The sequence below is a fragment of the Mesoplodon mirus genome (assembly GCF_964341445.2).
Source record: "Mesoplodon mirus genome assembly, chromosome: 10".
NCBI classification, from domain to species: domain Eukaryota; kingdom Metazoa; phylum Chordata; class Mammalia; order Artiodactyla; family Ziphiidae; genus Mesoplodon; species Mesoplodon mirus.
Window position 1 is genome coordinate 28,325,928 of NC_138986.1, and position 12,976 is coordinate 28,338,903.

Consider the following 12,976-nt stretch of genomic DNA (forward strand, 5'->3'; position numbering starts at 1 on the left):
GAGACCCTTTCTTTTGGTCCACTACGAGTGTTTTTTTTTTCCTTTTAATTGTTTCTGTCTTCTCTGCCTCCTAAAAATCACGCTTCCACTATCGCCTAATTAAAAATTGATAGGTTTCTCTAAATTACATAATAGGGAACTTACATAGTTTTCTATACATGCTGAAATCTTTTAGCCATTTTGTTTCCTTGTTAAGAATATTTCCAATACAACACCCTTCATGTTTATACTGATTGTGATACAAGACTCTAATACAACTTAAAGTTCTGGCTATTCTAGAAAATTACTCCTTTGAGTGTGGCTTAGCAGGGCCTACACATCACAACAGGCACTCAGTAAAGTCTGGTGAGCAATAATGATGTTGCTGCTGTCTCAGCGTCTACTCTTTATCTAGAAGAGCACTAGCCAGAGATTTTGAGTAAAAAAAATTCCCACCTTTTGAAAACTACCTCAAATTGTTCCATAACCAGGCAAATGGAACCATAACCAGAGGCGAAAATGCAAAATGGGATCCAGAAGGAAAAGAGGCTAACTCCCCAATATATTTTCAAACTGCAAAACACTTTTACTAAAGTTTTTCAATTCTCAGGAAAACAGTTTCTCAATTCAAAAAAACCGTTTTAAGCCTCCCTTTTACTATTTCCATGGGGGTGGGGGAATGTATGCTAAAGAAAGAGGAAGTTCAATTGCCCCTTAAATTTTTGGAAGAATCAACAGCATATCCTTTCAGACCATATGGGAGAAAAGGCCTCCTTTTATCAACCTCTTGAATTCTCTAAGCTTATACTGAACCAGGAGGGAGGAAATGTTTTAGAACAAGAGAACACTGCATATACCATGAGAGCCATAGCCTTCTTTGAAATGACCCTTTCTCCACTTTGGGGTTATGAAGTCAAGAATAAAAATATTTAAAATATTTCCTATCTTACAATATTTTTATGTAAGATTTATAATTAGTATCTCTCAAACTAAATGACATCCATTATAAACTGTTTAAATGGGGAAAGTGGGACAAAAATGAGCTTCCATAGATATCCCTCATAATGAGGTCATTTTCGTGCTTTGTTCATTAAAAAGAAAGCTTAACAACGACATTATTTAAAAACCTGGAAGCAGTATGATAATTCTAGAAATACAATCTTTCTTTATTCAAAAGAAAAAAATTAAGCCAAGTGTATAATGAAATGAACATGGTATCAGGAAAATGGTAGCCAAATTCCTTCTGGTCACTTAACCAGCTGTGTGAACTCAGACCAAAGACAAACTGTCTATCCTTGGTTTCCTTCTATGTGTTTAGAGTTTCGTAGTTTACAAAGTGCTCTGACATTTCTTTTACTTGATACTAGCATTGGCCCTACGAAGTAGGTTATACCCCGTTTTGCAAATGGGGCAACTGAGGCTGAGGAAAGTTGGCCCAAGCTCACTGCTGGGTGGATTCTGGAAGTCCTCAACCAGGTAAACTCTAAGATCTCTTCCAGTTGTAAAAGCTATGGATCTAGTTTATCTTGTGAAACATTTACCATCGATAAAATGTAATTCACTCACCATACATTTTAAAGCAGAATGTTCAATACCCACTCCCTCATTCTTCCCAATCAATATATTTTTTGACATATTATTACCGTCCAGGCAGTAGCTTTGCGATTTCTGCCCATCTGTTCCCCAGTCTCTTGTGTGCCTGGTAAATAATTCTGTCTTCCTCTTCTGTCCAGGAGGTTTTCTTAACTTCTGGATTCAAGTGGTTATGCCACCTCTCCCTACATTGTTTTCCAATTCTCCCCTTTAAGTGCTTGGCAATAACAGACCAACGTTTCGGACCGTATTTCTGTACAAGCTCTATCACCTTCAGATAAACACACAAAAATAACCTATGTTTTAATGTTATGTAATGAGTCAGTGTAATCATTCTTCATGTTACAAGATCTTTAGAAAATTTCTAAAAATCCTCTTTCATTCATGGGAAATATGGGAATGGAGTCCTCTGCTTCCTATTTGCACACTTTACCTGTTTCTTCAGGTTGGGAAACAGTCAACAATGTTGGGGAATATTCATAATTGTGATTCACACACCAACGGAGAAAGAACTTACTCTCTGATCTTCTTCTTTGGTCCAAGGACCCTTGATAAGCTCAGGGTTTAGTACTTTCTGCCATCGGTGCTGGCACTGCACATCTGTTCGATTCTAGGCAAATAAGATAAAGTATGCACTGTCATACAGATACGATGTGATAAGCACATGAAGACTGTTGTAATATAAATCACACATGGACAATATGCAGTGAAAACATTCAAGAACATATTTTAGGGCATATGTGGAGAGCCCATTACTTACAGCTAAAGAACATACAAAGAATATATCAAAGTTGCATCTAAAATTAGAAGCTCGGCATCCTGAGGGAAATAGTCCTGCCATGTGAACTAAAGGATCATCGTACTGCATACCTGGTTGTCAATTTAACTTAACCTTAACCTCAGTGTATTTTATTTGGAAGTACCCACATGGATTAGGACTTCTTAGAGATTCCATATTGATGTTGGACTTTTATGGAAACCCACTCTAAATGACCCAAGTTTGATTCCCATTCAAACTAAGAGATGCGCTTCAATTTAGGACCACAAGTGTTAATATTGCACAATGAACAAAGATGAATAAAGATAGGCCTTGTTTTATAAGAGTTTATAGTCTTGTAAGAAGTAAAAGACAAATTAACTAATTAACAAATTAACTAATAGAGGGCAGAATTTGATTCATATGCAAGAAGAGACCAAAGTAAAATGATATTGGGGTGGAAAAAGGAGCATCTTCTGAGGAGGAAAAATTATGTTTCCTTAGAAGGAGTACAGAAAAGCTCTTGGCATGGACTTTGAAGGATGGCTAGAACATTTTAGGAGGTGGCGTCACCAGGGCCAAAAGCCCTCAGGAGGGAAAGCAGAAATGAATTCAACCAAACCTGCTTACAGAGGGGAAGTAGGAAACAGAACTGGGGCTGTAAGTTGAGGCATATGGGAAGGCCCTCATGTGCCAGGCAGTTTACCTGATGTGTGAGACTCGAAGTTACTGTTGCTAGTTTTGAAAAGTAAAGTACAGCTGCATTTTATGAAGCTCCATCTGTCAGTGGTGTCTGGAATGTACGGGAAAGTAGAAAGCTACAAGTAGGAAAGCCAGTTATGAAGGCAATGCAGTCGGCCAGAGAAGAGGGAAAGGGGCCGAACAAACGGAACAGTGAGAAGAATAAACAAAGGAATCCCAGATTCCTTAATCCTTGCTTGGTTGTAGGGGATGGGGGAGTATGATAAGTCTAAAAGAACGCCAAAATTTTTAAACCAGGGTACCAGAATTATGGCTATTGAAAAAAATAGGAAATTTAAAAGAAGCTGACTTGGGGAAAATACCATGAGTTTAGTCATCTACCATACAACAAATCATCAAAATGCTAATTTATAATATCTTAAAAAATTAAAAGATAAAATAAGAAGCAAACATTTAAAATACATTGTAAAAATCCTTTAAAAATATATTTAGAAATTTTAATTATATGCATTACAATAGAAATATAAGTTATAGATAAGGCATTTCTCCCTTACTTCTTATATACAAGCAAATATGTAATGTCTTAATATCATCTCCTACAATATCTTATTTAAATCTTTGGGAGAAGATTTCCTTTTACAGAAATAAAAAATTACTAACTTACCGGGAGATAATTGGCAATAACTTTCCAGTCATCTGTTCCATTCTGTTCCACCAGCTTCTTTAGTTTTTCATCCTAAGACATTTAAAGGTAATCCTAGGATATCAGTCATTTACTGTACAACTCTATTCAAGTTAGAGTTAAAGGGGAACCAACCCCCCCCAAAAAAATCTCTCAAAAATAACCAAATTCAACAAATATTAAGGTGATATACTGGTTTACAGCATAGATTTATTTAGAGCCAGACAGACCAGTGTTTGAATCTTAACTCAGCTACTGATTAGTTGTATAAACTTGGGTATATCATTTTGCTTTTCTGGACATTAGTATTGTCATCTGTACAATGGAAATGATGATGTCAACAGGGTTATTTGGGGATTATATGAGTTAATTATGCAAAACATTTAGCATAATGCCTGGCACATTGAATGTTTAACATATGGTAACTTTTAAAATTTTACTTTGTGGGAAAAAAGTAATGAACTCCAGTGTTTGACTTAAGAGACATTGAACTATGGCAATAGATAGACTCTCAGTAAGAAATAGTTCAAGCTCTAGTGTAACGTTTAGTAAGTTCAACCTCTTTCATACAAAAAAATGTAAGATCACTTTTCTTAATTACACTCGAAGGCATGTATGATGTAAGAAAATCATTTAGCTTTTGTATCAATGTGTTGACAATTTAAATGAGACCAAACTTATTAGAACACAGAAGACGCTAAACGTCAGGGTGAAATCTTTCAGTTCACAAGTGTCTTTCTAAACATGTTCAAGCAAAAGAGAATCCTCATGTTTCTGCAAAGGTAACTTTCACACACAATGTGGGTCCCCGCTATGACACAGTCACAGGAATTAGGAAACCAGTGTTACAAACAGAACTTCTAAATCGCTGAGAATCACCCAAGTGCACAATTTCCATAGGTAAATTATGGATTTCCTATGGACCTCACTGGAAATCCCGTCTTCCTGTCAATGAGAGCTCTGGTTTAAGTGAAGGAGGGCAGGATGAAACTGAAGAAGAGTCAATACCATTTATTCTAACATGAAATCTTCTACAATTGGTAGCAAATTTTTTTAAAGAACTTTGAAGAAACAAACAACTTTTCTCTTGCATTAATAATTTTGCCTCCTAAGCATTTTTCCACTCCCATAGAGATCAAGATATGATAAGCTAGCAGAAAAAGAGAGGTGAGAAGGAGACACATCTCCATCCATTTTTTAATGCTTTCAGAACAGACATCCACATATATTTCTCTGTGTAATATTATATGCCAAGAATGTTAAATGAACCCATTATAAAAGGACAAGTTCTGTGAGTGTTTTGCTTTATTCTTTTGTTTTGTTTTTGGAAATAGCAATTCATTCATTTGTTCAGGGAACATCTGTTAATATCCCACTTTGTGGCAATCGATTCTGGTTTCAGGGAACACAAAAATGAATAGACGTTTAGCTCTGCCCTCAGCAGACTTACAGTCTACTGAGCTGGGGGGGCATATACATTACAGCAACAATAAATAAGAACATGTATCCATTGGTTGGAGGACGAATCCAACCTGTCTGGGGAAGCCAAGGATGGCTTCACAGAAGAAGTGATGTCTTCACAAGTGATGAAGAAGTAGTAAGAATTTGTGGGGCAAAGGGACAAGAACAGAATAGGCAGAAGGAAACACAGATAAAGCAAAGTGAGGAGGGGACCTTCAAACAACTGCAAAAAGTTTGGAAAAGGATGGTATAGTGTCCGTGTGGGGGAGTGGTGAGGCAGGCTAGGATAAGAGTCAAAGAGCCCGCTAATGAGTTTGAACATCTGTAGTTTAGCTGAAATTTTGTTTTTTATAAATGGATGCACTCTAGGTTTTTCCCCATGTTTTGATTATGTGATTGGTTACCTCTTCCCTGGTCCACCTAGTTTTCCCCAAGTGACGCTTTCCAGACTTGGGAAGCAGCCCATCGTAATCATGGTCACACATCTCAATGTCTTCATCATCCTCGTCACTACTGTAGATGCTGCAGAAATAAAAATGGGCAGATGTGGACTGAAACAAGAGTATTCAAACTACTGGATTACAAAACTTACACCAAAACTCCTCAACAATCTTTTCAAAGGTTATGAAGATAAAACTTTGAAAAGTTGCATAACGAGACTGTTTTTGGCACTCTGTTGCTCTAGGATTGTAAACTGGTTCTGCTGTTATTGGTATCCACAGATACGGCAAAGGACCTGGCACTTTCTATTGCTCTGCATGTTTAAACCTGCTGTTAATGTTAGACCAGTGACAAGTTACACAATTGGCAACCTTCCAACCAATGAAGGTTTAAGTTTAAAACTTAATGTTAAGGACAATAAAAGGAACGCGAGCCCATGTCCTTTACATAAGTACACTCGCAAAACCTTTGGTATAAGTCCCATCATTTAAGTAATATTTCCCAAATACAATTTAAAAAAACCTCAATTATGTTATCCTAATGGGACTGGTGTTTTATTAAGAGAAAAAAATTCAAGAAGTAATGCACCCAACAATATAATTATAGTCATCCCTTAAAGATTAGAAGATTAAGAGAATCTAAAAGGAAAGGATTTAAAAACCTGAGAAAGGATAAATGATCAAGTGATCAAACGGCTTTGTAAATAACATTAATACCAAACAGTCCAAAACTCCAGACCAGGTTGATCCAACTTGAGGCCACGTTTACAATCCTCAGTTTCCAGAGTAACCAAGTGAATAATTAGGCCACATGATAGTCAGAATCTTACTCATGTTTTTTCTACCTCTGACTGAATGGTATTTGAAAGATCTTAAAATGTACCTAATTCAAAACTGAGGGATTCCCCCAGGTGGGTTTAAAAGGAACCCATTACTGTTTTCAAAAGAGCTTTTTCTTTTACCTACTTGACCAAAAGTATAAATTTTGATGACTTTTGAAGTAACTCTATACTTAATGTTTATTAATCATATAATGGATAGGTGAGAGTCATCTTACAGCCAGTTTACTTTTAGTTATAATTTTACTTACAAAACTTAAGATATGAGGAAAAATTGTACTATCTTTAAAAATTTACTAAAATTTATCATTGTAATATTGAGAATTCCATCAAACTAAGAACAATAAAAATAATGATATAAAGCAATACCATAATGCAGATCATTATTCTAAAAGGAATAATGTATGTTCATATCAGGTTTTGTCTTCCAAAAGTAACTTACAAGTATATATTACCCATCCCTTACAAGCAAGCAAAAATACTTACTAAAAATCCTGAATTTGAGGTTCTTATAATTTAAAACTATTATTTTGGGAAACAATCTGAAGGTCCAGGATGCATAGTGACAAGTAGGATGTGATCCAAACTTAAAATGCTACCACATAAAAGACCACTAAACAGTGTTTATAATCTATAACCATCTTTCATTTAGTGTCTATCCTTTTAAACAAGAGCCTGATCCTGTTTCACATTGTCAACAAGGGGCTCTAAACCAACTTCGGATTAAAAATTACAGTAGTTTCCCTTTAATAAAAAGCACAAGCATCATAAGGTGAAAAAAAAAGTTATAATCCTAGAGCTTTTGAAAGGTTCGTAGGGAACTCCTTGGAAAGCCCCCCAAATGAGGTGGCACCCTTGTGAAATATCAGGGATACCAAGAAAACTAGAGTAATCTGAAAGTGGAGTCATAGATTCAACTGAATTTAACTTTGGGGGTTTGGGTGGATCTGGAGACCACGTTTTCAGAACTGAGGACTATATTTTTTTTTCAGGTTTTTATTAGTTATCTATTTTATACATACTAGTGTATATATGTCAGTCTCAATCTCCCAATTCAACCCGCCACTACCTCCCCCTTTCCCCCCCTTGGTGTGAGGACTATGTTTTCCAAATCAGTAATTGGACACCACTGCCTGGGCAACAGATCAACACTCAGGAATAAGCAACAAATTCAGCCGCCCATAGGGGGCAGCCTACACCAGGTGAGAGAGAATAGACATCCAACAGGACTAGGGTTCTGGAGGCAAAGGTGCTAGTTCTGCCTCCACCTAGCTGCGTGACTTGGACAAATCACTTCCTCTCTCTCACGACCTCAGTTCCTCGCCTATACAGAGGGCTTGAATTTTACTTCTAAGGTATTTTCCAGGGCTAATAAGGGATAATTCCACATCTTCCATGACTCTTAAAAATGAAGCAGAAATGTGCAAAATCAGAGATGTGCAAAAGCAAAGTCTTGGGGAAAACTTGGTGTGTAACTTCCGCAGGTCCTGAAGAGGCCATGAGGGGAGCAGGGCGAGCCCAGGGCTGCTCACACTGTCAGCTCCTGGGTCCATCAGCAGGTTAGGCGCGGGGCACGCCTTTGAGCTTTGCATGAGATTTCCTCGTTCTAAATGGTCCGGGTCGTCTAAGTAGCATGATTAATTTCTACTAAGGACCTGAAATAACTTTTCCTTTATCTGCTCTGAGAAGATCTCAGACCCAACAGTCAGAAGACTCTCAAAGGCTGATTTCAAGCTTGATGCACCCGACTCCCCACCTGCTAGACCTGGTGTGGTTACAAGAGTACGACTATGAATATTACATTCTGTCAAGGAAACAAACCGTGCAAAGAAACGAAAAAGAAAAGAAGTGTTGGGGGTTGGGAAAAGGGAGGGGAGCGGGAGGAAGTGCCTTGTGGCCGCTACTGTGATTCTAGAAACAGGGTTCAGACTCATTTCGCTGACCTGGTTAATAATCCCTGCCGAGTTGACGTTCGCCTTGCAAGAAACGGCTTCAAGCCCGCAGCCGGGTTTCTCTTCCCCCTGAAGCAGGTTCAAGGCTCCCGCCCCTCCTGGCCGCCTCCCCTCTCCGCTACCTGGGAGCCACAGGGAACCTGCGCGGCCCCGCCCCGCGGGGACAGTCGAGATCTCGGGGCGCGGAGCCTCCCCCGCGCCTCCTCCCAGCACCCCTTCCCAGCTCCCTCCTTCTCCTCTTCCTCCTAATTTCCGCTCTCGAAAAAAGAGGTGACCTCCGCTGCTCTACTGTTAAGTCCCAAGGGCGAAGGTGAAACCACTTAAGAGGCAGCACCCCTGCCCCGCGCGGCCGGGCCCTGGACGAGGCTTAGGGAGCCAGCGGCCCCCCAAGTCGCCTCCCTTTTTCTCCGGCACCCGGCCTTGCCTTGGCGCCGCTCCCCGCCCGGCCAGGCCCGGCCAAGGGTGCTGCAGCGGGGCCCACACCCACGCTCTTTGCAACTTCCTAGCTCTGCAAGAGGACCCGTAATCGCTGATTCGAAAACAAATAAGTAAAAGAAAATCAAAAAACCCGAGGAAAAGAGGGTGGGTTTACTTTGCCTCCAGGGACTTTTTCCCAGAACCTCCTGGCAAGGGTCCGTCCCGTCTCCCCTCCTCCGACAGGGCGACCTGAGGCTACAGAGCTGGGCGCGGGTAGGAACGGCGACCTCGGCCGGGTCCACGTGCGCGCGCCGCGCCGCGACCTCTTGCACAGGGGAAGAGCTCCGGGGGATTGCGTCCCGGTTGCGCGGCAGCGGCCTTGGGTGCTGCCCGCCTCAGTCCCTTTCCGTTGAGTGGCAACCTTGACGGCCGCCGAGCGAGCCCCTACACCCGGCCACCCGCAGGGAGCTCCGGCGCGTCCAGTCCGGGAAGTCCAGAGACTGGTGGAAGCGGGAGCTTCAGCAAGTGACAGTTCGGACCAGTCTTTTCCTCCTCCGCTCCCTATTCCCCTCCTTCCGGCCGAAATGTAAGGGCACTTCATTCAAGATACCCGGCGAGCCTCCCCAAGTGCGGTTGACATGTGCGTCGCGGGTGCGTGGGAGTGGGTGTGCAATGTTTGCTTCAGAACTAAAAGCCTCGCAGAGAATAATGATGAGAACCTTCAAAACCAGGGCTTAAAACAATTTGCAAATGTAGAGATCCTTTCCTCCCCTACAATCTTCTTTCCAGCCGCCTGTCAGCTGACACTCTTCTTCGCCTCCATAAAGAATGAATGAAATTTACATGAACTACCTGCAGCTACTACACAATCCGGCATTTTCCCTATATCTGCCATATGCTCTGCACTTCCAAGTCCAAACATATCGCAATGCATCCAGCAATTACGCTGCGACTCCCTCGCCGACACCCGCGGCATCAAGCCAGGGACCTAGTGGGCTCCCCGGGAATGGTGGGCACCGCTCTGCCCCCGGCTGGAACGTGCTGCTTTTTTCCCCCTAGAGAGAACGTACCCCCGTGCAACTTGCAAAATGAGCCGCAGGGCGTGCTTCCCAACGTCCTAATGCATTTCTCGCATCGGCTCTTCCATTCATCGGTCCCTCGAGCGGCTTCTGCTGCCAAGGCAGGGGCTCTAGGTCCTCGCAGGATCTGACAGCCCCGCAGAAGATCCGGGAACAATTTCCCACCTGCTCTCCCGGCGCCTGGCTCCCAGCGCGCCCCCGCCCGCGGCCGCCCGCCCGGGATCCCCGTTACCTGTGCCGGGGTCTCCGGGCCATGGCGCGGCGGGCGCGGGGCTCCGCTGGGAGCCGCGGGAACCGCACTGGGCTGCCGCCTCCCGCTGCCCGCCGCCTGCCTGCGTCCCTCCCCGGCTGCGCAGTGGCGCTCCGCACCGCCGGGGCGAAGTTTCTCAGGAGAAAGAGGAGGAGGAGGAGGAGGAGGTCGCGGAGGAGGAGAAGGAGGAGGAGGAAACAGGTTGATATTAAAGTGTAAACTCTGTAAACAGAGATGCCATCAAACAAAGAGCTTTGGACACTCCCCCTCCCGCCAAATCTGGCGCCCCTGCAGTGCGCACGCGCCCTGTCCACCGCCTCCGCGGTAGCCTTGTCTGCCGCCCGCCGGGCTGCCCGGCCGGCGGGGCCGCCGCTCCCCTTCGGATCTCGCGCCGCCGCGCTGCTCCTGGCGCGCTGCGAGGCCCAGGCGGCGCGCGGGCGGATAGCCCGGGGCCAGGGAGGGGCGGCCGGGGGCCGCGGCGGCGTCCTTTCCTGAGCAAACCCCGCTCCGCGGCATGGGCCGCGCGGGGCCGCGCCACGTCCCACCGATGCCTCCTCCCCTCCTTTTCGGTGGCCGCACCGCCGTCGCCCCACTCGGCTTGCTCCTGGGCACCCGAACCGAGCTCGCCGGGCTCTGCCTCACTGTCGCAGGGGCGGCAAGGGGGGCGGGGGGATGTCGGGGGGACTCCGGCATTTGAGATTGGATTTTCTGCAGGGTTTAAAACTCAGCTCCCTGGCGATGGGGTAATGTTGGGTTGGGGGATAGGTAGTAGGGGATGGGAGCATACGTTTGCATAGGATGTTTGGCTATGTTTTTTGTATTTGTTTTTTTAAATAAAGCTCATGTCTAATTTAACTTGATGACCAAAGACACCTAAGTACGAGTGGGGCTGGAGCTATCGCCGCTCACACATGGCGCACCCCGGCGGAGCTTTCACTCTCCACCCAGATCCTGGAGCCAACACGCCACCTTCGCATTGTCACATGCCTTCATTCTCACCGGGGCACACGCCCGGCCCCACCCACCCTGCCCGGCCCAGGCGGCGCCCACCACACACCTCTGCCCATGCAGAATGCAGCGCGCGCCCTGGATTACACACCTGCAAAATCCACAGGGTTCCAAACAGCCCGCCCCCAGCAGAACTCAGGAAACCCCACGTGTGTTTGCATGGTTTTAAAAGTTCAACAGTTTGTGATACGGAGGTCGGTATCCACGTTGAGCATAGTTTACGACTCTTTGTTTTACGAGATAAAAATCACGAAGACCTTCGTGTTCATCTAAGTAGGGCCTCCCGAAGAAGTAAAGGGAGAATATAAGTGCTGAATTTATAAGGATTGATGATTGGGGGATTTTAGGGGAGTTTTAGTTTTACTTCCGTTTATACACTTGTACCATTGGGGATTTTTTTTTTTTCATTCTCTGTACACACTAATTTATTTTTCCTTTAATCTTATAGGAGTTTGAGACTTCTGCTGACTGGGTTTGTGAGTGTCCCATGTGCCCCGGCAGTTCAAACTTAGCTCAGAAAGCATTTTTCTTACTAAAAAAGCATTTTCTTACTGAAATGAGTCACAATTTTATTAAATGGTGAAGCATGCTTGGTTTCAAGATTTTATCTGGTGTTTTAAACTTTGTTTCTTAACACTGTAGTATAGTTTAAATCCTTATCAAAAAGTGTTAGTTTCTAGTTAGGTTTTAATATTCCTTTCTTCCTGAGGAAAAAAAAATAACACTGAAACAAAATTATTGTGAAATAATTCAGTTCACAGTCTTGAAAGACAAGTCGCTTGCAAGTTAATATATTTTAAAAGCCAATGTTTATTTCTAGTTTCTATAATAAAGTTTCTTTCTCCATACCAAAAATAAACAAATTTAAAAAAAATACCTAGAACAAACATCTAGAACCCACCCTTAAAGTAACTGCATCTGTCTTTGGGATTATTATGAATCTAACTGTCATGATTCCCAAATGCTGAGCCTCTTTGGCACAGTAAGAGTGTTTGAACCCTTCCCAAAGTGAATTCACCGCCTCTTTCCCAGGATTTTTAGGAGATGGAAGTGGTCTATGATTCTTAAACTCCTTTTAAGTAGAAAATACCAAATTCAATTTTATTTCCTTTATTCCCTTAGTGCATCATTTTCATACATGTTGTTTTGAGAATTTATAATATTGTCATTCCCCAGACACGTTGGAGTTTAGGTTTACATTTTTTCCCTCATATGTGTGACAAAAATATGGATGGGGACAAATATAGTCTGATAAAGAGTATGCATGCAATGATTTTACTAGGCTAATTTGGGATATATTGCCACCTGATAAGTACGTAGAAGGATAGAATCAAATGGAATTATAAATTCTTGTATGGATGAAAATGTATTTTCAAAGACATTGCAGAATATTAACTGTAACTATATTTATACATTTCCTTCCTCCACTTATAATTATTGCAAATGCGTTTTTAGATGACATTATATATTTCATTAGTATCAAAATCTTTTTTTTTTTTTTTAAAGATCTGCTGCATCAGTTATTTTAGTGTGGCAGGCCTGGGTTAGATCTAAATTCAGATACAGCCTTTTATTTGCAATGTGCTAGATAGGGGTCAGCAAACTTTTCTGTAAAGGGCCAGATAACAAATGTTTTAGACTTTTTGGGCTGTGTTGCATATTCTTCTACTTTTCTTTTTCTTTTCTTTACAACCCTTTAAAAATGTAAAAACCATTTTAGCTTGAAGGCCATATGCAGCCTGCAGGCCATAGTTGGACAACATTAAACCAGCAATCCTCAGTCTTTAGAATAAGAATCATTAAGTGTATCCATGAAA

The 12,976-nt window shown here is 42.6% G+C and overlaps 1 protein-coding gene across 3 annotated transcripts in view; it reads right to left on the reverse strand.

The window, feature by feature from the left end:
- The window catches only part of MYB (MYB proto-oncogene, transcription factor), a 34,350-nt gene extending 24,061 nt beyond the window's left edge, over window positions 1-10,289 (reverse strand). For 2 of the 3 annotated variants that reach the window (XM_082634084.1, XM_082634083.1), the window contains exons 1-5: window positions 10,134-10,289; window positions 5,579-5,696; window positions 3,696-3,767; window positions 2,090-2,182; window positions 1,623-1,843 (exon numbers count right to left, since the gene is read on the reverse strand). In XM_082634084.1, coding sequence (XP_082490210.1) covers window positions 1,623-1,843; window positions 2,090-2,182; window positions 3,696-3,767; window positions 5,579-5,696; window positions 10,134-10,156 — 527 coding nt within the window. In that variant the 5' untranslated portion in view covers window positions 10,157-10,289. Of the gene's footprint in view, window positions 1-1,622; window positions 1,844-2,089; window positions 2,183-3,695; window positions 3,768-5,578; window positions 5,697-8,997; window positions 9,254-10,133 lie in introns of those variants that run through there. The other variant, XM_082634085.1, reaches the window with a different exon arrangement.
- Window positions 10,290-12,976: the final 2,687 nt, after the last annotated feature.